The following is a 27,643-nucleotide window of genomic DNA, read 5'->3' on the forward strand; positions in this document are numbered from 1 at the left end:
TGAGATAAGAGTTTGAGTCCAGTTGTGAAATTTAGCTGTGAGATACCCTGTCACTAGTCCCATTTACAAAATGTAGGTAATACATCCTTCGGAAATACCATAAGGCTTATAAGGATAATATCCTTAATTGCACCTATTATATTATCTGACAATAGTAAAGGCAGAATAAAAGTTAGCTATTATTTGTGGATTTGTGGTTAGAGTGTCCATTTTAGGAAGATGCCTGTTAAGACTGGTAAGAGCACGGGCACACCAGCAAGGGCACACCTGGCTGGCTCAGTCAGTGGAGCATGTGACTCTTGATCTTGGGATTGTAGGTTCAAGTCCCATGTTAGGTGTAAAGATCACTTTAAAATAACATTAAAAAAAGAAGAAGAAGAAGAATTGGTAAGAGCACTTCTAAAGCCAGATTGCTGAGAATAAATTTTACTAATTTATTTTGAAACTTTCAGTAGATCAGCAGCATCAGCATTTAGTCATCATTTTAATGTAGACTGATGGCCTTTTTTGTTTCTCTTTAGTAACGTTGCAGGTCAATGGAATTCGGTTTTTATGCACTCTCTGCCAGAGGAAGAGATCATTATCAGAGATGATCAGGACCCCAGAGTAAGCAACATCAAAGTCTTGTGTAAGAGGATGATTTACCCTGATCATTAGTGTGAGAAGAACCAGGTGTATTAGTCTGAACTCTTTCTTCAGCTGCGGGTGAAAGAAACTCACCTCTAACTGACTGAAGCTTAAAAAGAAAATATTTGTTAAAAAAAAAAAAGAAGAAAAGAAAAGAAGATATTTGTGCAGCTGAGAAGCTGAGAGTTCCCTGGCTTCACCCAAGGCTGAACCGAGGCCACAATGCCTTCAGGGCTTGATTTTTTTCCCTTTGTATTCTGGTTTTCTCCTTATCGGGTTTATTCTCAGGCAGGCTCCCTGAGCCTGTGCATTCTATGAACTTACCAACCCCAGCGGGGAGGGAGAACCACTGTCCCTGGTCCTGAAGTAGACTCTCGTTGGCCTGGCTTGAGCAAGGTGCTGATATCTGACACAGTCATCTGGTCAGGAAGAATGAAATAATCTGCGTTAGCAGGAGAAGCATGTCCAGCCTGCACCTTGCTCTGTGGAGGTGGTGAAGTCAGTTGAGTATGGGGAGTATGGGTAGAGGATGAATGGTTTTAGAGAAAGGTAGGGATTTGTTAGAAAAAAAAAAAAAAAAGTAACATCCTGGTCAGGCATAAACACTGGGTGTCCACTATACTAACCATGTTGGTACATGCATATAAGCTTGAAATCAAATAAATTCTGGTAACAGTATATGCTTTTAAGAAAATAAATTTAAAATGCAATAGGGGTGCCTCGGTGGCCCAGTAGATTAAGTCCCAGCTTGGGACTCTTAATCTCAGCCTTGATCTCAGTCTTGTTCTCAGGGTCATGAGTTTAAGCCCTGCATTGGGCTCCACACTGGGTGTGAAATCTACCTTAAAAAAAAAAAAAAAAAAGACAATGCAGTAGAGAGCAAAATAGGCCAGTCTCCCTATTTTTCAGAGATATCCTCAGGATAAGTAGAAGAAAGAGCTTTCAGTTGATGCCTTTCTGTTACAATGAGGTTGAAGATTATGGGCCCTGGGTCACCCCCCAGAACCTCAGTAGAAGAAAAGAAACTTGAATGAATATCAGTCAGGTGTGCTGCTTCCTGGCAAATCTGACTTGTGAAATTTGGGCAAAATATTTAGGCAACTTAAGACTTCCCATTTTTCTTCTCTCTACTTCATCTGCCCACTAGTGACAGTTGATTGCATTTTTTTGGTTTGTTTTTATATGTAATGTCTGTTCTTGGTTCCTTTGCTTTTATATGTGAGACATAAAATGAGTACTTTATGGGGGCGCCTGAGCGGCTCAGTCAGTTAAGTGTCCGGCTTCGGCTCAGGTCATGATCTCACAGTTTGTGAGTTCAAGCCCTGCGTCGGGCTCTGTGCTGACAGCAGGCTCAGAGCCTGGAGCCTGCCTCAGATTCTGTGTCTCCCTCTCTCTGACCCTCCCCTGCTTGCACTGTCTCTCTCTGTCTCTCAAAAATAAATAAAAAACAAAAAATAAAAAAATTTTAAAAAGTGAGTACTTTATGGATGGTGGAGAAACAAGTTTAATTGTTCTCTTACCAGTGCATCAGCAATAAACCTGTGTGTGCCTTTCCGTAAAAGGCTGGCATTTGACAAGCTATGTTTTCCAATGGAACCCAGTAAGGGCTCCATGAGAAACACACTGACTTCATTATAATATGTCTGGTTGACTCAAAGACACTGTAGTCTCTTCCTTAATGTGAAAATCTAAAACTGCTCTAGAACTTGGTATTGCTCACATATAGAAAGGCCATGTTCATCTAATGGACACTCAGGTGTTTGTGCTAATGTGATTAGTTCTTCCTTCATATTTTTCCAAATTAGACCTATTTAGGATGATATTAATTTTGTTTTATTGTTCTAACAGGAGATGTATTTGCAGACTCTATTTACACCAGGACGATTCATAAATGCAGCTCTATGTAAAGCTTTACAGGTCAGCAAGAAAAGACTTATTGTTTATTCAGACTGTCGCTTGTTACTGCCATTATATAATTAATAATAATTTTTGTTTTATATACACTAAACAAATAATATTTTTGCAGTTATATATGCATGTGTTTATAAATGCCCATGTAGTTTTTTTAATGTTTTTTCCATTAAATAAGACTCCCAACAGGGAGCTAGGTTTGTGGGTACTTTCCCAATGACTAGTGAAGCATGCCAGTAGTAAAAAGAGAAACGTGTGCTTACACTATTGTAAAAAGATCCATACTGTACTGCACATAATCTCTGTACTTGAAAGAAATCTTAAATGTTTCCTTGGTTAATTTTGATGGTACTCGATTTTTACCTTTTATTAATGCAATGGAGGTCTGACATCTTGAGATTCAAGAAAACCCTGAAAATTGAATCTTCAAAGTCACGTGGCTTAAGAGATACTTAATACTTTAAAAAGGATTCCTTACCTTAAAGTCACTTAGAGGGGCACCTAGGTGGTTCAATCAATTAAGCATCCAACCCTTTATATCAACTCAGGTTGTAATCTCATGGTTTATGAGTTCGAGCCCTGCATCAGGCTCTGAGCTAACGATGCAGAGCCTACTTTGGATTCTCTCCCCACCGCCCCCTTCCCTGCTTGCTTGTGCACGCACGTGCTCACTCACTCTCGCTCGCTCACTCTTTCTCTCAAAATAAAGAAACTTGAAAAACAAAACTAAAAAAAAATAGAGTCATTTAGGCTTCCTTAAATTGTCATGTAGCTTCATGGATTTGAAATAGAATAGAGGGGCACTTGACTGGCTCAGTCAGTAGAGCATGTCGCCCTTCATCTCAGGGTTGTGAGTTCGAACCCCATACTGGGTGTAGAAATTACTTAAAATAAAATCTTGGGGCACCTGGCTGGCTCAGTAGGTTAAGTGTCCAGCTCTTGGTTTTGGCACAAGTCATAACCTCACAGTACATGGGATTGAGCCCCAAGTTGGGCTTTGCATTGACAGCGAGGAGCCTGCTTAGGATTTTCTCCCTCCCTCTCTGCCCCTGGCCCCTTGTGCATACGCACCCTTTCTTTCTCTCTTAAAAATAAATATGGACACCTAGATGTCTCAGTCAGTTAGGCACCGAACTATGACTTAGGCCATGATCTCAATGGTTCATGAGTTTGGGCCCAAGTTAATTTAATAGAGTAATCACTCATAGAATTGAAAGGCCCCTTAGACTCTCCTAATCTGACCTTTCACACAAAGAAACACCTCAGGGTTCTCTAACAGATAGCTTTTTAGCTTCTAATCGTCTCTGCCTCTAGTGACAAGTTTCTCACTGGCTCCTGTGGAGTTCTTGTTCCTGAGCTGTGTCATTAAAAGTTCTTGCCTGGGGCGCCTGGGTGGCTCAGTCGGTTAAGCTTCCGGCTTCGGCTCCGGTCATGATCTCATGGTTCATGATCTCATGGTTCGTGGGTTCGAGCCCCGCATCGGCTCTGCGCTGACAGCTAGCTCAGAGCCTGGAGCCTGTCTTCGGATCCTGTGTCTCCCTCTCTCTCTGCCTCCCCTGCTCATGTTCTGTCTCTCTGTCTCTCAAAAATAAATAAATGTGGGGCGCCTAAGTAGCTCAGTTGGTTAAGCCTCCGACTTCTGCTCAGGTCAGATCTCACATTCGTGGGTTCGAGCCCCGCGTCAGGCTCTGTGCAGACAGCTAGCTCAGAGCCTGGAGCCTGCTTCTGGTTCTGTGTCTCCTTCTCTCTCTGCCCCTCCCCCTCTCATGCTCTGTCTCTCTCTGTATCAAAAATGAATAAAACATTAAAAAAAGTTCTTGCCGGTATTGGACCAAATTTAGTCCCCCGTCCTTTTGGTGGATTCTTTCTTTTGGAACTTCATAGAACATGTCTTTCCTCTAGAAAGCAACTTTTCAAATATTTTAAGAATCTTTCCGTATTGTCTTTCTCCAAGTACACCCAGCTCCTTACTTTCTCTCAGGTGATACCATTTGCAGACCCTTGACTTTTCTTTTACATACATTCTTAAATATCTGGCTATTACGTGTTTTCTGTTTTCTCTGTGATAAAACTTCAGTGTGACATGATCACTCTCTCCAAGATGTTTTGTTTGTTTTTTTAAGTTTATTTATTTATTGGGGCACCAGGGTGGCTCAGTCAGTCAAGTGTCCGACTTTGGCTGAGGTCGTGATCTCATAGTTTGTGAGTTTTAGCTCCACATCCACCCACTTCGGATCTTCTGTTCCGCTCTCTCTGTCCCTCCCCTGCACATGCACGCACACTCTCTCTTTCTCAAAAATGAATAAACATTTAAAAATAATGATAAAATTTATTCATTTATTTTGAGAAAGAGAGCACGCCAACAGGAGGGGCAGAGAGAAAATCCCGAGCAGGCTCCATGCTTCCATGCTGTCAGCATAGAGTCTGACAGGGCTCAAACGTCCCAACCATGAGATCATGACCAGAGAGCCAAAATCCACAGTCGGACCCTTAACTGACTGAGCCATCCAGGTGCCCCCAAGGTGTTTTTTCTTTTCATCTTATCAGCCTTCTTCCTTGTTAACAACAATTAAATGTATATTTCTTATTGTATCTCTTGCACACTGAGATATTAAACAATCACTAAGGCATTTGTTAAATGTTTTCCTTTAGGAGAGTCGTTCATAGTAGAGTGGCCAGCCACTCTACTGGCTGAGCAATAGCCTTTCTGGGGTTTTTTGCTTTTTGTAGTAATCCAAATGTATCAGGTAATAATTTCGTTAGGTTCATGGATTTCTATAGTTTGTTCTGGTCTATAGGAATGATTCAGAGGTGCCTGGGTGACTCAGTTGATTATGTGTCCGACTTCAGCTCAGGTCATGATCTCAGGGTTCATGGGTTCACTCCCCATGTGGGACTCTGTGCTGACAGCTCAGAGCCTGGAGCCTGCTTTGGATTCTGTGTCTCCCCCCGTCTCTCTCTCTGCCCCTCTCCTCTCATGCTCTCTCTCTCTCTCTGTCTTTCAAAAATAAATATTTTTAAAAATTAAAAAAGGAATAATTTCAAACTTGCTATGATTTTACTTACAGAAATTACTCACACAGTTAGAAGTAGATAGGTATTTCAAGCATGTATTTTCTGTTGTATAGTTATGTATTTTATTGCCTCAGTGCAACTAAATTTTTCATTTAGTTTTGGGTGGTATATAGTACTCTAAAACGTCTCTCTTAATTTTAGATTTTCTGTCGAGGAACTGAGAGGAATTTAGATCTCTCCTGGAGTGAACTAAAGAAAGAAGTCACTTTAGCTGTTGAAAGCGAGGTGAGATTTGGGTAGAGAACGAATGATAATTTCTTGATGTAGGGTAGATTGGTACTGGGGAATTATTCAAATTTTTCACTGCACCTTGTTAGTAGGAAATATAAATGTTTAAGCCTTTTAATTGGAGAATTAAATGTGTATAATTTGTGGCATGCAATGCATATGGGATATTCATTTGGCTATAATTTAGTAAAATGATTTTAGGCAGTTAGTTTTGGAGGAGAAAGATCCCAAATGACATTTAGAGTTTCTTTTTTCTTCTTCTTTGCTAGCTCCAAGGAAGTGTAACAGAATATGAATTTTCCCAGGAGGAGTTTCGAAATTTACAACAGGAATTCTGGTGCAAGTTCTATGCCTGTTGTCTTCAGTACCAAGAAGCCCTCTCTCATCCTCTTGCCCTGCTTTTGAATCCACACACAAACATGGTGTGCCTGCTGAAAAAAGTAAGGGAGCTGAAGCATATCCAACTCTTTTAGACGATCGAGTGGATCTTCCAGAGTATCAGTCTGTTGTATGTGTATGTAGTTAGCTTTTAGGACTTTGTGGGGGTTTTTTCTTTTAGAATTCTGGTTCATTTATATTTAGATAGATTCCTGTACTTATAATTTTCTGGCATTTTGTTTTACTTACCTTATTATATATTTATTTCAAACTTTAAGAGCTACAAGAATAGCACAAAGAACTTTTGTATACCGTTCACCCAGATGCATCGTTTGTTAACTTCCATTTGCTTTCCTTCCTTCTGTGCAATATTTTTCTTCCTGAGCCACTTTAGAGTTAGTTGTAGACATTATGCCCCTTGGTCCTTAAATATTTTACCACGTATGTTAAGAACAGAGTATTCTTACATAACCACAGCACAATTTAAAGATCAGGTAATTCAGTATTGATATGGTGTCATACAGTTAACATTCCGATTTTACTAATTGTGTGCATTCCTCTTGATTAGGGTCCGATCCAAGATCTTGGATATATTTGGTTGTTATGTTCACTTAGCTTAATCTAGAGCTTCTGTAGACTTTCCTTAGTCTTTCATGACCTTGATATTTTTTGAAGACCATACCTTTATAGAGTTTCCCTTAGCCTGGATTTGTCTGGTGTTTCCTGGTGATAAGATTCAGGTCTCAATTTTTTTTATACCTGTAAACATTTATTGAAAAAAAAAGTGTAACTGGAAGATTTGTATTTCCAGGGGTACCTGTCTTTCCTTGTGCCTTCCTCCTTAGTGGATCATTTGTATCTCCATCCTGATGACGACCTTTTAGCGGAGGATGAGGCAGCCATATCTGATGGTAATAATAATTACTGTGTCCCTATTTAAGACCCTTCCTACATGAACTCTATGCTTTGTTACAGGTGGATGCAAAAATAACATTGATTGCCACTATGACCTCTCCTGGTCAGTTTACCACAGTATGGATGCTATAAGGAAAACTGAAGAGACCTGAGCATCTCTAAGACTTCAGATGAATTTTTGGCATTTAATTATTACTATTTTATCTTAGTATAATACTAATGAGTAGCTCTTCATTGGCTTGAGTCATGAATATTAACTTTCTCTTACAGATGTGGAAGTTGCACGGGATGTCATGTGTCTTATAAAATGCCTCCGACTGGTTGGAGAGTCAGTAACTATGGATATGTCAGTAATGATGGAAATGAGTTGCTACAACCTCCAGTCTCCAGAAAAGGCTGCAGAACAGATTCTGGAAGATTTGATCACTATTGATGTGTAAGGAGAATTTAGGGTAAAGTGCATTTCCTAATGAAAATTTAGCAATGTGTAGTGTCAGTGTCAGGTCTTGAATGTACATTGAAGTATGTACAAAGTAGTAGCTTATGGTCAAAGTGAGTTGTCATAATTGTAAATAAACGTTGCCACTTTTAAGCAAAATTCAACATACGAATTCAGATCTGGAAGCAGACTCATAAATTATGGTCAGTTAAACTACTAACTGAGCTATGAATTCTAAAATATAGAAGTATTTTCTCACGTTCATTTTCTGTCATTTCTGAAAAAATGAGGAAAAATTCTCTACGTGAAGTCAAAGTATCTTGCCAGAGTGATTATCTCTACTTCTTTACTGAGTAGCTGGTCTTCCTGTTTCATAGAGCATTTAGCTTACGGGACATGAAGAGTCTGCGGTACATATTCTCAGTCTTAATGGTTTTCTGATTGTCCTTCCAGAGAAAATGTGATGGAGGATATTTGCAGTAAGCTGCAGGAGATCAAGAACCCAATCCATGCCATTGGACTACTTCTACGGGAGATGGATTATGAGACAGAAGTAGAAATGGAAAAGGGGTTCAGTCCAGGTGAATGGCAAACTGCAAACGTGTCTCTGATTTAGGGAAAGCAATTTAACTTCTTTTAACTTCTTTTCCTTTTTTTTTTTCCCCCCTCAATTATAGCTCAGCCGTTGAATGTTCGAATGAACCTTTCCCAGCTCTATGGTGGCAGCACGGCAGGGTATGTTGTGTGCAGAGGTGTGTGTAAAATTGCCAGCACCCGCTTCCTCATCTGCCGAGACCTTTTGATCCTACAGCACCTACTACTGAGGCTGGGCGATGCAGTAAGTTCTGCTTGAAGGAAAACTTGTAAAATCTACTCACATAGAGCAGAATGTCGGCCCTGTGAGTGCAGACTTTTTGTCTTTGTTCACTGCTCTGTCACCTGTGTTTGACCTGTCGTAGGTGCTCTATAAATATTTGTTGAATTAAGAATGAGTAAGCATTATAATCTCAAATTACAGATTAAGAACGTATACATGAAGTGGGGTGCCAGGGTGGGTCAGTCAGAAGAGCTGGTGACTCTTGACCTTGGAGTTGAGTTCGAGTCTGCCCCATGTTGGGTATAGAGATTACTTAAAAATAAATAAACAAACATTAAAAAGTACATGAAGCAGATTATTTCATAATTAACTTTTGTTTATATACTGGTGGGGAAATTTCCCAGGGTGGCTTTCCCCAAATTTAATATTATTAGTAGCTGCTTTGCATGTGGTAGCAAGGTACCATTTAGTGTGGAGGAAAGAGAAAAAGGAAGAAAAAGAAGTCTCTTTCTACAGAATTTAGCCTGAGCCTGTTTTTGAGATAGCAGTGTCTTTGGGGTCCTCCCAACTCTATCCTGTGCTTCCTTTTCCACCCTCGTCTTCTTAGGCCGCCCGTACTCCTTGTCTCTCACCTACTGAAAGTTCCATGTTTGGAGATGACCGTTCTGCCCTCGTGCTGAAGTCCTGCTGGTCTCGCAGTGGTCCCCTCACCCGAACCTGACCTAAGGAAGCAGTCTAGTTAACTCATGTCAACATACGAATAACTGAAAGGCATTTTGGGCTCTCAGAACTAGTCATACTTTTTTTCTTAATGTTTCTTTATTTTGAGAAAACACAAGCAAAGGAGGGGCAGAGAGGGAGAGAGAGAGAATCCCAAGCAGGCTCCACGCTATCAGCGGAGTCCAACTCAGAGCTCAGTCTCACAAACTGTGAGATATGACCTGAGCCAAAATCAAGAGTTGGACACTTAACCGACGGAGCCACCCCAGTGCCCGTGTTCATACTTCTTAAGTCAGAATTTATTAACTCAGATACATTGATAATGGTAGAATTCCAGGTAAAAATAAGGAAAAATGTTGAGGAAGATGATTTGTTTAAACCACCAAGGAGAGCAGGGCGCCTGGGTGGCTTAGTTGATTAAGCATTCGACTTCGGCTCAAGTCATGATCTCACTGTTCGTGGGTGCAACCCCCGCATCGGGCTCTGTGCTGACAGCTAGCTCAGAGCCTGGAGCCTGCTTCAGATTCTGTGTCTCCCTCTCTCTCTGACCCTCCCCTGCTCACGCTGTCTCTCAAAAATAAATTTAAAAATATATATATATATAAATTTTTTTAATAAAAATAAAAAATAAACCACCAAGGAGAAACAGGAACCTTTCCTGAGAGGCCATTACTTCTGGCAGCCATTACTAAGTTCTTCTCAATCTTTGTGGAGTCTTCCATTTCTTTAGGGTTTTTAGTGGTGTTTTTGTTTGTTTTTTAATTATAACCATTGTTTTATTCTTTTCTTCTTTAAATTTTTTTCTAATGTTTTATTTATTTTTGAGAGAGACAGCATGAGCAGGGGAGGGTCAGAGAGAGAGGGAGATACAAAACCCATGAACCTTGAGATCATGACCTGAGCCGAAGCTGGACACTCAACTGACTGAGCCACCCAGGCGCCCCAACCATTGTTTTTTTTCTAAATACAGAAGTTATAAATGTTCTTTATAGAACCTTTATATGTAAGCCTCTCTGTCTATAAACAAAAAGAATTTAAAATTCATCTGTAACTAACCCAGTTGATAACCACTGTTTATGTTTTGGTATATACCCTTTTTTTCTATGCAAATGTTTTGTTTCCTTTATTTCTAGAATTAGGATATGCTACGTGGTATTTCTGAAATCTTGTTTTCTACTTTACACACCTCATCCACATATTCACGTGTCATTAAGTATTCTACAAAATTATTTTTAAAAGTCACCTAGCACAGTTTTAATTTATTCGGCCACTCCCATCTGTGGCCCGCCAGGGTGTTGCCAGTTTTCCCTTCTACCTGTAAACTCTGTACATCTCTGACTATATCTCTAAGGTAAATTCTCAGAACTGGAATTGATTGGTCACACGCTAGCCCCCCCTCTTTTTTTTAATTTGTTTATTTATATTATTGAGAGAGAGAGCACCAGCAGGGGAGTGAAAGAGAGAAAGGGAGAGAGAGGATCCCAAGCAGGCTCCACACTATCAGTGCAGAGCCTGATGTGGAGCTCGATCTCACAGATTGTAAGTTTATGACCTAAGCCTAAATCAGGAGCCGGACGCTTAACCACTAACTGAAGTCACCCAGACACCCCAGGCTATGTCCATTTTTAAGGTTTTTGGTGATATTGCCAAAATTGTCCTCTGATGTTCATAACTGTCTTTACCCAAGACTAGTAGCATAAAGAAAGGCTAGATATATCCCTGTTCCTGTTCTTGAATTCTGAGCCCACACATTCAATGAAAGTTACACTTTTGTTGTTTTCTCTTTCACTATCAGCATTTTTGCAATATTAAATGTTTGGGTAGATATTTTTGCTTCGCTAAAATTTAATGAGTATGTTACCTTTATTTATGTACACGTTGCTTTTTTTTTGTATGCCCTTTGTAACTGTGCTTGTTATTTACTCTACCCCCACCTGACCCTAAGAGTCATCGTCACTAATCACTGTGTCCCGTCTCACCCGCCCACCTGTCACGCACAGGCAATCTTGGGAGCCGACCAGCTCTTTCAAGCCCAGCAAGACCTGCTGCACCGAACCTCGCCTCTCCTCTTGTGTTATTATCTCATTAAGTGGGGAAGTCAGTGCTTGGCAACTGATGTTCCAGTTGACACACTGTGAGTTTCATTATTCTAATTATTTTTAAAATAAATTGCAAGTTTGATTATTTTTTCATCATTTTCAAAAATTGTAAACACAATGCAGTAACATGATTTGCCGTTAAAATTCAGACAGCTTTAGATGCTTCCTTTTCTAAAGGTTGAAGGCGACTTAGAATCAAACTAAGTATATACTTATATACATGGCTTTTTGAAAACAAAAACAATGTTTATTCTGAAGTGAAAGTGGGAAATATATATAATTTCTAAAATTTGTCTTTTCTTAAAAACGAGATAAGTGACTTCACGAACACCATTTTTTATGCTTATTTTAAATTGAAGTGTAGTTGACATGCATGTTTCATTAGTTTGGGGTGTGCAGTTATTACATGTGTGTGTGTTTAACGTAAAGATAAATCCTGTTGAAGGCAAAATAGATGAGGTCACGGGAAAAGTCAGACCACACACAACAAAATACCAGTTATTAAAGGTAGGCTGAGCTGCTTTATAACCAGAAGAAAAAGCGAAATCCATTACTTACAAGATTTACACTTTGAGTACAAGATAAACCATTCTGTGGGGCAGTGTGCTTTCAATAGAACTTTATGTGCAACTTACTAATCAAATTGACAATCTTCCTGGTAGGAGAACTTGCTCAAGCAATGTGTGTGTAGAACTACTCTCTTTGTCTGTTCTCACAGGGAGTCCAACCTCCAACACTTGTCAGTACTGGAACTAACGGACTCTGGCGCTGTAACAGCCAATAAGTTTGGTAAGGACTAGGCTGTGTGTGCATTTGATTTTAAATGGGGCTTTTATTGCATATTCATTAAAGTCCTTTGCAACCTTTGCTGCAGAAAGATTAGGTAAGCTCTGCTTTCATTTTGGGAGCTTAATAAACTAGCTATGGCCAGAGTCCTCTGGCTGTGACAGGGAGTCCATGAAAGCCCGTGAAGCCCAAATCAGGCATAAATTAAGGGTGTTGCATATATAAAAATATGTATGTGTGTATTGCTGCTTTTCCATTGTTTATTGATGCTCCAGTGATTAATTCAACAAAATTAAGTTTACTAAGTTCATGGTAGCTCTCATAATATTAATAAAAATTCGAAAGGCTCCATCCCTCATGCTTAAGAACCATTCTGGAGATTTGTTTTATATTTCTTTGGTAAAAAACTTGGAGTCTTGGGGCACCTGGCTGGCTTCAGTCAGGAGAGCATGTGACTCGATCTCAGATTCAGGAGTTCAAGCCCCATGTTGGGTGTAGAGATCTAAAATAAACAGATAAAACTGACATGGAATCTTGAGACCATATTTAGCGTAAACACTTTCTAAGGAGGATGCTTAGCTGCAGTGAAGTCAGTGAAAAAAGGAAGGAGTGCGGTGTTGATTTAAGTGCCTTTTTTTTTTTTTTGCATTTGTAGAGTGCCTCACACAAACTGCTTTTATCTATGTTGCCATTGATTACACCTATGGCCATTTTATATTTTAAATAATAAATGTTCTTTATTGCAGGTATAAAACAAATTGGTAGACTATCTTAATTGAAAATTGATACTACTGTACTAAGTTGGTGATTGTCATAATTTTTTCTTTTTAAGTATCTAGCCCTCAGACAATTGTGGAATTATTCTTCCAAGAAGTTGCAAGAAAACAAATCATAGCCCATCTCTTCTCTCAACCAAAGGCACCTCTGAGCCAAACTGAGTTGAATTGGCCTGAGATGATCACTGCAGTTACCAATTACTTATTACAGCTTCTGTATCCTTTTCTTTAAAAGTCAGAAGGTTTTTTTCTGTCTAAATAGTCGAAGGCTCTTCTAATTCTCCCTATATAATGAAGTTTTTAAATAAGGTTGGGTGCTTATTCCCACAACAAGAAATGATACTATTTACCTTCAAATGTCCTAGTTTTTATTTTATTTTCCTCAGGAGTTAGCCAGATTCTATTGGTACACAAATGTGTGATACTTAGGTCTCTTTTAAGCCGTTATCCGCTCATCAAGTATTTATTGAATGTCTCCTGCTATATAGTTATGTGGAAAGAACATGTGCTCCAACACCTTCTCTTTACTTTCCTTTTTAAAAAATAAGTCATTGGGGCGCCTGGGTGGCTCAGTCGGTTAAGGCTCCGACTTCGGCTCAGGTCAGATCCCATGTTCCTGGGTTCAAGCCCCGCATCAGGCTCTGTGCTGACAGCTGGCGCAGGGCCTGGAGCCTGCTTCAGATTCTGTGTCTCCTTCTCTCTGTGCTTCTCCCCCTCTCATGCTCTGTATCAAAAATAAATAAGATATTAAAAAATAATAATAATAAGTCATGGCCGCCCCGGAAGGCGGGGGCGGAGCCGGAGTGGCTGCTGTCCGCCCCTGCCCGCATGCGCGGCGGGCACATGGATCCTGGCCTGCTGCGTCCGCTGCCGCGGCTCCTCCTGCTGGGGCTCGGGCTGGCGCTGCTGGGCGCCGTGGCCGGGGAGCGAGTGCCAGGCACCATCCCCTGCTCTCGCGGCAGCTCCTGGAGCGCAGACCTCGACAAGTGCATGGACTGCGCGTCGTGCCCGGCGCGACCGCACAGCGACTTCTGCCTGGGCTGCGCTGCATCCCCTCCAGCCTCCTTCCCACTACTGTGGCCCATCTTGGGGGGGTGCTCTGAGCCTAGCCCTCGTGCTGGGACTGCTTTCTGGCTTCTTGGTCTGGAGACGGTGCCGCAGGAGAGAGAAGTTTACTACCCCCATTGAGGAGACCGGCGGGGAGGGCTGTCCTGGCGGGGCACTGATCCAGTGACAGTGAGAGCCCCTGCCAGCGGGAGGCCCCACCCACTCATCATTCATCTGTCCATTCATTCATTCATTCTGGAGCCAGCCCCTCACCGGAGCCACAGCCAGAGCCAGACTCCTCCAACCACAGGGTGTGGAAGGACGGGGGACTGGTGAATCACCTCCGAGGCCTGGGCCCAGGCTTCCGAGGAGGCTTCCAAGGTGTCTGACTCCCCGACAGCTGACACTGAGGAACCTCAGCATTTGCACAAAAGGTCCCTCCCTCCACCCCCAGAGCATGCCAGCCAGGCTGACCTGAGGGCCAGACCAACTCAGATGTACTGAAATTCCACAACAGGGTATCTGCCTGGGGGGTTAGGGACCTGTTGCTGACACTAGGGGGGTGGCCCTCTAGGGGGGCTGGCCCTAAGACACTGTCCCCCCGCAACCCCGAAAGAGGGGGGTAATATTTATTTTGGGGAGAGACTTTGGAGGGGAGGGAGAATTTATTAGTAAAAGAATCTATAACTTTAAAAAAAATAAAAAATAAGTCATTACGTGGAGTTTGATGCCCAATATGTATATGTATTTAATCTTTGTCAAAAAATGAAAAATCTCCTTATCCAGTGACTAGATGGCCCAGCAATCCCGGTTGTCTCTTTATGGAATGTTTGATGGCAAATTGTCAGTATGTACAGTTGCAGGTGAGTACTGTTGAGTATTTCTGGTTAATTATTTTTTTTATCTATTTATTTTTGAGAGAGATACAGAGTGTGAGCAAGGGAGGAACAGAGAGAGAGGGAGACCCAGAATCCTAAGCAGGCTCCAGGCTCTGAGCTCCAGCACAGAGCCCAACATAGAGCTGGAATTCGTGAGCCACGAGTTCATAACTGGAGCCAAAGTCGATGCTTAACCAATTGAACCACAAAGGTGCCCCGAATATTTCTGGTTTAGTCGTTCTGTTAAAGCATGGGATTTCTGGAATTTTAAATGTTACCTGCACTTTAATTGGTTTATAGGAAGAGCCACATTATTTAAAAACTTGACTGTACAAAAACATACTCCAGAAAATCTCCAGAGAGATTTTTCTTTACTTACTTCTCTCCTGACGTATCATTTCTCACATTTTTTTCTAGAGTATCTCATCTTGTTTTTTAATTCTATTAGGTTCTCTTTTAAAAAAATTTTTTTTTTATGTTTTTATTTTGAAAGAGAGAGTGCAAGCAGGAGAGGTACAGAGAGAAAAGGGGAGACAGAATCTGAAGCAGGCTACAGGCTCTGAGCTGTCAACACACAGCCCAATGTGGGGTTTGAACTCACAGACTGTGAGATTGTGGTTTGAGCCAAAGCTGGACTTAACTGACCAAGCCACCCTTTATAGGAATCTAGTAATTGAACCAGTAAATATTAAAAGTTAGGAAATTGCTAAGTTGGAAAAGCATATGTGTATTTATGTGCGTTGGTGCCATTGGAGTCCTGTTCACTTTTTTCCTAAGTGTCTAACCTAACATAAGAATATATTAACAGGATGGGGCGCCTGGGTGGCTCAGTCACTTAGGCGTCCGGCTTCAGCTCTGGTCATGATCTCACGGTTCATGGGTTCAAGCCCCACATCGGGCCCTGTGCTGACAGCTAGCTCAGAGCCTGAAGCCTGCTTCGAATTCTGTATCTCCCTCTCTCTGACCCTCCCCTGCTCACGCTGTCTCTATCTATCTCTCAAAGATAAATTAGAAATATATATATACATATATATTTTTTTTAACAGGATTCGATTTTAACTTATGGATGATTTCAGGAAATACTTTTCTATTGATTGACTATGTTTTCTCCCTCTGTGAAGAACTTGGGGTTGGTTACCTCCTTAAGTAGTACTTACGTTCTACTCAGAAAGCACCTTTTATGCCTTTCAGGACTATATTCAACTCCTCCATCCGTGGTGTCAAGCCAACCTCGGCTCCTGCCGCTTTATGCTGGGGCGCTGTTACCTGGTTACGGGAGAGGGACAGAAGGTGACGCGTCCCGGCGATGCGCCCGCCTCAGTGTCGCCGCCTGCCGGGGCTGGGGGCTGGGGGGCCCAGAACCCGCTAGATGAGGACCAAGACCGCTAATGCCAGCATGAGCCACGTGGGGATTGTTCAGCGTTCTTGTGCTTTTGCAGATTAGTTAGAGCGTGGGAAAACATGAAGAAGAAAACATTAAAACTCTTTAATGGCAGATGCTTTTAGGGAGGAATTTTGTAAATCAAATTTATTACTCAGTTACATTGTTTTTATTACATATTTTTAAAACTTTTATGCCACTTTCTCCCCCTATTGTGGTACTTTCCCTGATTTGTTCCCTGACGTCCTGTTATGTAAATTTTCAAACATGCAGGAAAGTTTAAAGACTTAAACAATCATATACTCATTCAGTTCTACAAATGTTAACATATTGATATGCTTATATTTATCAATTTTTTATTTACACTTGCCTTTTAATTACATTTAAGTTAAAAAAGGGAGATAAAAATAGCAAATGATGTGTCAGAATTTAGACTAGCAGAAAATGTAAATGTAGTCAGCAGTCTTAATTTTTCTTTTTTCACTTTCCTTTAGCACCTGAACTCCCCACCCACCCTCCCTGACTTTAGCACCTAGAACTGAAACAGTCCATTACAAGTCATTCTGTTTTCTTTGACTTCTCCAGGCTCTGCAGTGCTTCCGCCAGGCAGCATCTGAAGTGGGCAAAGAGGAATTCTTGGATCGCTTGATTCGCTCAGAGGATGGGGAGATTGTGTCCACCCCCAGGATGCAGTATTACGATAAGGTACCTTATGGCTTGGAGTGGTCTTTCTTGCACCACCCTGTGTAAAAATGTTTCTGAAATAATGGCTTTGGTATGTGGGGAGAAAAATAATATAAGCATTTAGTCATTCCCTGAAATGCCAAGAGAAGAGAAATGAATTTGCCTTGAGAAATTTAAAGAAATGTATATTTTAATGAAATTGGTAAATGTTTTTAACTTAAGTGAAATTCCCATTATGATACCATTTTATTAGCCAAGTCATCACTAGAGTTTTATTTTTAGTCTATGACTTGGCCCTCCTCTTCCGGCCTTGTTGCCTACCACCTGTTGGTCACTCGTTGTAGCAAGGATGGCCTGCTCATCATCTCTCGCAAACTGAGCACACACTCTGCCCTTGAAGACCTTTCTACCTGCTGTTCCCCTTTTTCCAAATAGTCAAACCTCAAGCCCTCGTTCCATTGAGATCTCTGCACATTTGTCACCACCTCGGAGTTCCTCTCTGTCTCCCCCTGTGGAATAGCTGTGGTGCTCACGGGCTTCGTGCTCACCCGCAGCCCCCACCCTGGCCCCACCTGCAGATTCAGGCCCTGTGGGTAGTCTCCATCCTTGCCAGGCTTTATTATTTTCTTTATAACATTTAACCATGCTTGTTGTATTTTAGATACCTATTTGTTACCTGAATTTCCTACCAAAAAGTAAATGCAGTAAAGGCAGGCTTAGCCACTTTGTTCATTGCTTGTTAAAGAGATAAAAATGATTTTTTTTTTAATGAGCTCTGCACCAAAAGTGGGGCTTGAACTCATGACCCCAAGATCAAGAGCCACATGCTCTACCAACTGAGCCAGCCAGGCACACCAAGATAAATGAAATACATTTGTAACTCTTAATAACTCTCCACCATCCTACTAATGAAAAAATTATTTAAGTGTTTCTGTTTTGAAAAGTGGGAGTTGCAGGTGAGTGAGGGGCAGAGAGAGAGAGGAGAGAAGCGGGGCTCAGCCAGTGTGGGACTCCAACTCACGAATCGTGAGATCATGACCTGAGCTGAAGTCAGATGCTTAACTACTGAGCCACCCAGGTGTCCAAGATACATATATTTTTTTTTCTTAGTAATCTTCACACCCAATGTGCGGCTCGAACTCACAACCTTGAGATTAAGCGTTGTATGCTCCACCAGCTAAGCCTGCCAGATCCTCTGAATTCTAAGGATTTTTAATCTGAAGACTAGATAGATTTGAGGAAGTGATAAATCCCCTGAAATTGTATGCAAAATGTTGCTTGTATTTTTTCTGTGTAGAAGCTCCATTGCTTTCATCAGAAGAAACTTACTGATTGAAAAAACATGAAGAATCACTGCTACAAAAACATGCAAAAAAAAAAAGACTTAATCACTGTTCCAGTGAACCCCAAAGTGTGCCTTAGGAAGAAAATACTCACAGAAGAATTAAATTGGGATGTGCTAATGTTTAATAGAAAGATCAACCTGGAGTACCTGGATGGCTTAGTCAGTTGAGCATCTGACTTCAGCTCAAGTCATGATCTCACATTTCATGGATTCTAGCCCCTCATTGGGCTTTGTGCCAGCAATGTGGAGCCTGCTTCAGATTTCTGTTTCCCTCTCACTCTGCCCCTCCCCTACTCATGTCCTCTCAAAATAAACATTAAAAAAAAAGAGAGACAGTACAAGCAAATGAGGACAAAATAGGGCTGACACTTCTACCTTTGAGAGGGGTCTTCATCGACCACATTGGAAAGTAAAAACAGTGACCGTCTATAATCAGGTCTGATAAGAATCAGCTAATAACAGTTGAACTTCTCAGTGATGCTATTTTAAAATCTAAGTAAGAGTACTTTGAATTAAAATATTTCAATTTTTTTTTCTGTTTCTTATTTATTTTTGATAGAGACCGCGCAAACGGGAGGGTCAGAGAGAGAGACAGAATCCGAAGCAGGCCCCAGGCTCTGAGCTAGCTATCAACACAGAGCCCAACGCGGGGCTCGAACCCACAGACTGTGAGATCATGACCTGAGCCGAAGCCAGACACTTAACCAACTGAGCCACCCAGATGCCCCTAAACTTTCAATTTAAGGGCTCCTGGATGGCTCAGTCAGTTAAGCGTCCAACTTGGGCTCAGGTCATGATCTCACAGTTTGTGGGTTCAAGCCCTGCGTCGGGTTCTGTGCTGACAGCTCAGAGCCTGGAGCCTGTTTCAGATTCTGTGCCTCCCTCTCTCTCTGCCCTTCCCCCACTTATGCTCTGTCTCTATCTGTCTTAAATATAAATAAACCAAAAAAATTGTTTAAAATTTCAATTTAAGATAATATGAAACCATGAAATTATCAAGGTATTAAGCATCCTAGTCACCTATGTGTCAATCACTTTGAAAAACTGTCAGTGTCTACTAGCTACAGTCATTGGCACACCCTCTGATCCAGTAATTCCAGTTGTAAATCTATCCAGAAACACGTACACATGTACCGAAAGAGATGTGCAGTTAATGTTCCAAGCAACATATTCATAACACTCATACACCAGAAACCCAAGTGTCTGTTGACAGGATGAATGGATCAATAAATTATAGTATATTCTTTGAACAGAATACTACATGGGTGAAAGGAATTGCTACATGTAATAACAGATCAGTTGTATATATAAACATGTTAAGCAAAATAAGGCAGACAAAAAAATTCATGCCATAAGATTCTGCATGAAATTAAAAACAAAACCACAATAAACTATAAATTAAAAAATTAAAAAAAAAAGAAATTGAAAACAAAACCAGTACAAGTCAGTAGTGGCTAGAAGGAGTCACATGGGAGCTTTGGAGTGGTGCTATAATATAATTCTTATTTAAGGTCCTTGTTACATGGAAATGTTTCCTTTGTGAACATTCAATTAGCTATGTGCCTAGGATTTCTAAATATATTCTTTCAGTAAAAAGTTTAAAAAACTAAGCGTCCAAAAGAAAAAGAATAAGTACTAATAAAAACTTTAAACTATTTTTTATCTTTACTTGATCCATACATTTATATGTATTAGGTATGTGTAAATAAGTAAATACATGTTCACAGTCTGGGCAAGTAGGCACAGAATTGTTAATAGAGTGGACAGTCAAATAAGTTTGAAGAGCACTATTCTGTCTTGTTTTAGAAATGGGTTATGTCAAACATTATTCTTTTTAGGGTTTTATAAGGCTATGGTGGTAGTTTATTTACTGGGCTTTAAATTCCTCTGTGACTTAAACAGTAGGAAAAGTTTGTGAAAATACTTACTGAGAGCCCTAAACATTGAAGATGGAGCTAACAAAAAGACCAATAGGAAATTTTACAAGAAGCCTGTTATTTGACAGTAGAATCTAAAGGAAAGTCTTTTTTTTTTTTAATTGTATTTATTTATTTTAAGTAATCTCTACACCCAATGTGGGGCTCCAACTCACAACCCTAAAATCAAGAGTTGCATGCTCTTCTGACTGAGCCAGACGGGCGCCCCTAAAGGAAAGTCATAAATATTAATTCTGTCTTGTGGTCAACATCTTTGATCTTAAGTAGTTGTCTGATTGTTTTAAATCCTATTTCAATTTGAAGTGCGCTCACTACCCTATTAATTTTCCTGGACACTCCCTCCATTTCTCTTTAGGTGTTGCGTCTACTGGACGTTATTGGTTTGCCTGAGCTGGTTATTCAGTTGGCCATGTCAGCAATAACTGAAGCAGGTGATGATTGGAAAAGTCAGGTAAGAACTAACTGTGATCTAGCTATTTCCCTTTACATTGGTCATGGATGTAGTATTTTAACTTCTCCTGTTCTCCCCCCATACTTAATGTGTAGGCTACTCTAAGGACATGCATCTTCAAACACCATTTGGATTTGGGTCACAATAGCCAAGCATATGAAGCCTTGACCCACATTCCTGATTCCAGCAGGTAATCAATCCCAGTCTTCTTTAGAGAAGACAGTTTACCAGCTCTGTTTAATCCACTGAGACAGTGTGCCTTCACGTCCCTTTTTTGCCTTCTAGGCAGTTAGATTGTCTGCGGCAGCTGGTGGTAGTTCTCTGTGAACGCTCACAGCTACAGGATCTTGTAGAGTTTCCCTATGTGAATCTACAAAATGAGGTAATTTGACTTGTCCGCTGATGACTGGACTCAGCTGTGGTGGTGGTTTTGCTAGCTACTAACTTTGATGTCTGATTGCTTCCCCGTCGTTAGGTTGTGGCAATCATTGAATCACGTGCACGAGCTGTGGACCTTATGACTCACAATTACTATGAGCTTCTCTATGCCTTTCACATCTATCGCCACAATTACCGAAAAGGTGAGCAGTCGAAAACGACAGTCTTTGTCAGGGGCAACCTTAGCAGTTTAATCATGTTTACAAAAATTCCATTTGACTCATGTAATTTTTACCTTATTTTTACTATTGAATGAGTGTTCTCTACAAGTATTTGGGGAAATTTTTTTTTTAATTTTTTTAACATTTATTCATTTTTGAGAGACAGCGCGAGTGGGGGAGGAGCAGTGAGGGAGACACAGAATCCAAAGCAGTCTCCAGGCTCCGAGCTGTTAGCACAGAGCCCAATGCAGGGCTCGAACCCACCGACAGTGAGATCATGACCTGAACCGAAGTCGGACACTTCACTTAGCTGACTGAGCCACCCAGGCGCCCCAAGGGAAATTATATTTAAATACAAGATTGGTTTTACCCTTCTGAAGATTACCTGTTAGCCTTAAAAATGTGCATTTATCCATTCTAGAACATTCTTGACGTATTTCCAGCAAGACGTCCTTCTATGTATATCTTCTGTCTGATTTTAAGACAAATTTTAACTTACTAGAGGCATCTTGAATTCTTGTGGCTGGTGTTGAGTTCTTATGCCAGCTTGCTATTGGCTTTTTCTTATTTTTATTCTTTTGAGAATAAGTTGTGGACATCATATCTCAATGCATAGTGAAGATGCATCTCCTTAGTACATTTTCTTATATAATCTCAATACAGTTATCAGATTAAGGAAATATAACTAATTTCATGAATCAAATGTAAATATAATACTCTGGTGATTTTTTTAAGTTTATTTTGAGACAGCATGCATGTAAAAGAGGGGGTGGGGGGCTGAGAGAGGGAGGAAGAGAATCCCAAGCAGGCTCTGCACTCACAGTACAGAGCCCAAAATGGGACTCAATCTCAGGAGCTGTGAGATCATGACCTGAACCTAAATCAAGCCAGTTGCTTAGCCCACTGAGACACCCACAGGCCTATCATGGTTATTTTTATAGCACATTCCTCCCCTACCATCCTTAACCGCTCATCTAGAATCAAAATACTGCAGGGCACCTGGGTGGCTCAGTCAGTTGGACATCCAACTCTTGATTTCGACTCAGGTCATGATCTTGTGGTTTGTGAGTCTGAGCCCCACATCTGGCTCTGCACTGACAGTAAAGAGCCTGCTTGGGATTCTCTCTCTGCCTCTCCCCCACTCTTAGCTCTCTCAAAACAAATAAATAAACTAAAAAAAAAAATGAGGCGCACCTTGCTGGCTCGTCAGTTAAGCATCTGGCTTCGGCTCAAGTCATGATCTCACAGTTTGTGGGTTCAAGCCCCGCATTGGGTTCTGTGCTGACAACTAGCTCAGAGCCTGGAGCCTGCTTTAGGTTCTGTACCTCCCTCTCTCTCCCCTGCTTGCGTGGTCTCTCTCTCTCTCTCTCTCTCTCAAAATAAATTAAAAAAAAAACATTTTTGAAAAATTTAAAAAATAAAAATTAGAGACTTGTAGTCTTAAAAAAAAATTAAAATCTTTGAGACAGGAACCAAAAGAATAGCTTAAACAAGAGGATTACATGTCTGTTATAAGATTTTATTTTATAAGATCACCATTGTAGTTCCCCTTTGGAAATGGTAACATTTTTATACCATTTTCACTCAGAGAACTTTTCATAGGGTTTCTTGCTGATTTTTATTGGCAAGAATAGATGAAAGTGATTTGAAGACATGCTCTTAATTTTTCTGATGGTAAAACATGCCTGTGTATTCCTTAAATTCTTGACCCATACAGGCAGAGAAATGTAGATGTTTAAATATCGTTCACTGTGTGCTTTTATACTTAACAACATCCATTACATCGACCTGGTTAAGACCAGTTTAGTTTGATTAACGTTCAGGTCTTTCTGAAGCAAGACAATTTCTTCTAACAAAATACCTTACATATGGCAGGCACTCAGAAACATTTGTTGGGGGAAAAGTCAATTAACTTCAATTAAACTTGGAATGAAAAATAGTTTCATTTGAAAACTAAAAGAAATTTTAAATGCTCTTTGATTTCTGGAGTCTCATGCTATCTCAGGACAAGGTGTTTTTCAATATCTCATTCAACCTGTGTAAAGTATTATAAAAATAATCTGTTCTTGAGTAGAACATCCAAACATTTCTTGGTCTTATGGTGTGGAATTAGGTAACAAATTAGAGGGCTGAAACTAGCCCTCTAAACTAGTCTTCTGTCTGGGGATATAGTATCTAAAAGTCAGAAATCGGGGCAGTAGGCAGGCTCAGTTGATGGAACTTGGGACTCTTGATCTTAAGGTCATGAGTTCAAGCCCCACGTTGGATGTAGAGATTACTTTTTAAATCGATGAATGTATGTCAGAAATAATATTTACATGATCTTTTTCTCTCTTTTTTTAATTGTAATTAAATACACGTAACATAAACTTTTCTGACTTAATCATTTTAGTATACAGTAATGCTAAGTGCATTCACATTCCATGTAACCAGTGTCCAGGACTTTTCATCTTGCAAAATGGAAACGCCATACTCGTTAAACAACAACTTCCTATTTCCACCTCTTGCAGCCATTGGCAACCGTCACTCTATTTTCTTTCTCTATGAATTTGGCTACTGGGATCATATAGTATTTGTTTTCTGTGACTGGCTTCCTTTTTTTTAAGTTTATTTTGAGAGATCAAGTTGGAGACAGACGGAGGGGTGGATGGGAGAGAGAGAAAGAGAGAATCCCAAGCAGGCTTTGCATTGTCAACGTGAGTCTGATGTGGGGCTCAAACTCACTAGCTGTGAGAACATCACCTGAGCTGAAGTGAGACATTTAACCAGCTGAGCTTCCCGGGCACCCATTGTGACTGACTTATTTCATTTCGCATAATATCTTCAAGGTTCATCCATGTTGTAGCGTGTAACTTCTTTTTAAGACTGAATAATATTGGGGTGCCTGGGTGGCTCAGTCGGTTAAGCATTCGAATTCAGCTCAGGTCATGATCTCACAGTTTGTGGGTTCCAGCCCTGCGTCGGGTTCTGTGCTGACAGCTCAGAGCCTGGAGCATGTTTCAGATTTTGTGTCTCCCTCTCTTTCTGCCTCTCCCCCACTCATGCTCTGTCTCTGTCTCAAAAATAAATAAACTATAAAAAAAATTTTTTTAAGGCTGAATAATATTTTGTTATACGTATAAGTCACATTTTGTTTATCCATGTATCAATGGATGCTTGGATTGCCACCATCTTTTGGCTATTATGAGTAATGGCTACAGTGAACAAGGGCATACAAATATATCCTCAAAGCTCTGCATTCCATTTTTGGACCAAATGCCCAGAAGTGAAATTGCTGGATCACAAGGTAATCCCATTTTTTATTTTTGGGGAACTGTCGATACCATTTTCCACGGCAGGGATGTTCCCACCAGCAGTGTACCGCAGTTCCAGTTTTTCCATTCCCTCTCCCACACAGGATTTTTTGTGGTTTTAAGTTAAACTCAATATTGTTTTAAATTGTAATATTTGATAAGAATAATAGATTCTCTAAAACACCTTTTTTTAATATTTTATTTTTTAAGTAATCTCTACATGCAGCATGGGACTTGAACTTACAACCCCAAGATTAAGAGTCACATGCTCTTTGTACTGAGCCAGCCAGGCGCCCCTCTAAAACACATTTTTTACGCTCTGATGTCTGACTTCTTGTTGCCTCCCAGCTGGTACCGTGATGTTTGAGTATGGGATGCGCCTTGGCAGAGAAGTTCGAACGCTGCGGGGACTTGAGAAGCAAGGCAACTGTTACTTGGCCGCTGTTAACTGCTTACGACTTATTCGTCCGGAGTATGCGTGGATCGTACACCCAGCGTCTGGTGCAGTGGTATGAACACTTCCCATCCTAGAGTTTGGAGATCATTTAACTCACTAGGTTTGGTCCTTTCGAAACTGGTTTAGTCCTTTTGAAAACATCACCTCATTTTTCTTTGTTTCACTTAAAATTTCTGCTGGGATATTTGTGAACTTCATCTATTTTTGCAAAAATTCGGTTGTTATACATTACTACCCCTTTAGTTCTCAAGTTTAGAATAGTATAGGAAGACGTATTGCAGTATGGTTTTGGAATTAGACCTAACGTCAGGCAGATTACTTAATGTTTTGCTGTCCAGTTATCCTTTTGCATAAAATAGGGATGATGATGATGATGATGTGTATCTTGTAGGATTTGGAAGGTATCAAATGAGGTCGTTCATGTAGATTGCTTAGAACGGTGACAGCGCCTGGCCTGCAGAAAGTGCTCAGCAAAGGGGTGCTGCTTCCATATCAGTCATTTATGTTAATTCAGTCTACAATTACTGTTTTAAAGAATGTGCACTTTGAGGTTTTCCTGTCATGCTGGTGGGGTCGTGTATGCACACTGCTTGTGCTGTGGATAGTTCCTGCATTTACTAGGCTGTTTCCGGGGGTTAAACCCATGTCCTTCCGGGGGTTAGGCCCAGTAACATGTTAGAGCTAAGTTGGCTAACTTGGCAAATAAATCCTTTGATAGTTACAGCACTTTTGTAAGAAGAGCTGTGCTGGTTGAAATCTAATTTGGGTGGAGAGAATTGAAGCATGAACGCTCTGGATCAGTTAATGATATCAAAGATACCAAAATAGAGCTGGCCCTTGAGCAACCCGAGTTTGAGCTGTACAAGTCCACTTAGACACGGATAGTTTAAATGAATACAATGTAAATGTATTTTTTCTTATGATTTTTTTGATTTGCTCTAACTCATTTCATTGTAAAAATACAGTACATAGTACAGATAATAAACACAGATTATATGTTAGTCAACTGTTTATGTTATTGGCAAGGCTTCCAGTCATCAGTGGGCTGTTAAGTTTTGGGGCGAGTCAGAAGTTATATGTGGATTTTCAACTGTGCAGGGGTTTGGCACCCCACCCCCCATGCTGTTCAAGTGTCAACTGTACTAACTTTTTGTAGCTCAGCACTTGTTTTGACTTTGCAGTGCGATCGCCCTGGCGCGTCCCCTAAGAGGACTCACGATGGAGAATGCACAGCTGCTCCAAGTGAGTTGGCAGTCTCCCGTGGGTTCTCGGCTGGTTGTGTTAGAATATTATTTGTATTAAATGTGTGTTTTTATATAGTAGTTGTAAATTATGTACAGTATTATAACAATATCTTTTAGCTATTTTTCAGTATTTTAATCTGCTAAAAGTTGTCTGGTAACTCTTTGAAAACTTCATATGACTGCACGAGACCTGAAGATGCTTAAGAGAGAGTGCTTGCTTTTGTTGCTCGCTGTATTTAAACCAGCTCAGTGTCAGACTTGTTTTCTCGGGCTCCTTGGATATTCCCATGGAAGCATTGTATTCCTCCTCAAAGAGCCTGGGCTCCAGAGTTGGACACACCTGGTTTTAATTCTGCCCCTTTCACCGTGGGCACGTTCCTTTCATACTGATGTAGATAACTGCATCTCAGAGTTGTAAGAGTTAAAGGAAATTCTCTGTAAAGTACCTTGTAAGCATCTTCTCAACTGCAGCTGTGATTCGAGTACTTTGATTTGGCTCAGCTGCGTGCTAGAAGCAGGGCCGTTGCTTTATTTTTAAGTTCACTTTTATGGAGCACCCTGTTTTCCCTCCAGTGCCTTTGGAATTGACATTGAATTCATGTTTAGTGGGAATTGACAGACTGAGTGAATAGGCACTGATGAGAGGCACTTCCTTTGTACTTGGGAACTGAAAGCATTTTTCTTTGTCTTCTAGCCAACCGGCAGATTGAAATTCTGGAACTGGGAGACCTGGAGAAGGAGTGTTCTTTGGCCCGGATCCGCCTCACCCTGGCTCAGCACGACCCGTCGGCAGTTGCAGTTGCAGGTAGGACTGCAGGAGTCTGGGAGCACTGACGGCACGCTTCGCCTCGGGCCAGGCGGTGGCCGCAGTATGCTGGGCTGGCCAGAGCCTCTGACTGTCACTCGGAGATGTCCATCACCAGCGGTGGCTCTGGGGCGTTGGCTCCTTCGCATACAGCACTTTCTGCCCTGAACAGCTCTTTTCCGTCTCCCCAGGAAGCTCATCAGCGGAGGAGATGGTCTCTCTCTTGGTTCAGGCTGGCCTTTTTGACACTGCCATATCACTCTGCCAGACTTTCCAGCTTCCCTTGACGCCTGTCTTTGAAGGACTTGCTTTTAAGTATGTATGAAATTGTCTTTCCATATCTTCATTTTCTTTCCTTTTTTTTTTTTTAATGTTTCTTTTTCAGAGAGAGACAACAAGCTGGGGAGGGGCAAAACAAGAGGGAGACATAGGATCCACGCCACTGGCACAGTAGCCACCCAGGACCCTCTGAGCCAGTTGTGCTTTAAAGACGTGCTTTTGTCTAGTCCACCACAATGATTTTTTAAATTTCATTAATTATGATTTTTTAAATCTTGATTTAAAGCTTCTTTTGAGAAATCAAAAAACCTGGCATCCCTAGGCTCACATTCCCACAGGACAGTAGATACTGTGGCCTAAACACTGGTGTCCATTTTAGAAAAGACATGTATTCGGTCCTTTAGGACACCCATTAGGCCCTGTAAGCATTATAAAAAAGTACTTCTTATTGAAGTAAACTTGCACCTAAATA

General features: G+C 40.9%; 1 protein-coding gene and 1 pseudogene across 1 annotated transcript in view; both read left to right on the top strand.

The window, feature by feature from the left end:
* The window catches only part of NUP160 (nucleoporin 160), a 55,926-nt gene that overhangs the window by 21,036 nt on the left and 7,247 nt on the right, over nt 1-27,643 (top strand). Inside the window, exons 12-33 of the mRNA XM_029915533.1 lie at nt 522-606; nt 2,476-2,544; nt 5,755-5,838; nt 6,111-6,281; nt 7,031-7,130; nt 7,405-7,570; nt 8,027-8,154; nt 8,251-8,411; nt 11,111-11,244; nt 11,928-11,998; nt 12,828-12,987; nt 14,612-14,681; nt 15,888-15,986; nt 16,663-16,782; nt 20,399-20,494; nt 20,590-20,684; nt 20,780-20,876; nt 20,970-21,075; nt 24,735-24,895; nt 26,025-26,085; nt 26,782-26,892; nt 27,084-27,207. Of these exons, the coding sequence (XP_029771393.1) occupies nt 522-606; nt 2,476-2,544; nt 5,755-5,838; nt 6,111-6,281; nt 7,031-7,130; nt 7,405-7,570; nt 8,027-8,154; nt 8,251-8,411; nt 11,111-11,244; nt 11,928-11,998; nt 12,828-12,987; nt 14,612-14,681; nt 15,888-15,986; nt 16,663-16,782; nt 20,399-20,494; nt 20,590-20,684; nt 20,780-20,876; nt 20,970-21,075; nt 24,735-24,895; nt 26,025-26,085; nt 26,782-26,892; nt 27,084-27,207 (2,469 nt within the window). The remainder of the gene's footprint in view (nt 1-521; nt 607-2,475; nt 2,545-5,754; nt 5,839-6,110; nt 6,282-7,030; nt 7,131-7,404; nt 7,571-8,026; nt 8,155-8,250; nt 8,412-11,110; nt 11,245-11,927; nt 11,999-12,827; nt 12,988-14,611; nt 14,682-15,887; nt 15,987-16,662; nt 16,783-20,398; nt 20,495-20,589; nt 20,685-20,779; nt 20,877-20,969; nt 21,076-24,734; nt 24,896-26,024; nt 26,086-26,781; nt 26,893-27,083; nt 27,208-27,643) is intronic.
* Nucleotides 13,614-14,452, top strand: LOC115306685 (annotated as a pseudogene).

Source organism: Suricata suricatta, chromosome 11, assembly GCF_006229205.1.
Source record: "Suricata suricatta isolate VVHF042 chromosome 11, meerkat_22Aug2017_6uvM2_HiC, whole genome shotgun sequence".
NCBI classification, from domain to species: Eukaryota; Metazoa; Chordata; class Mammalia; order Carnivora; family Herpestidae; genus Suricata; species Suricata suricatta.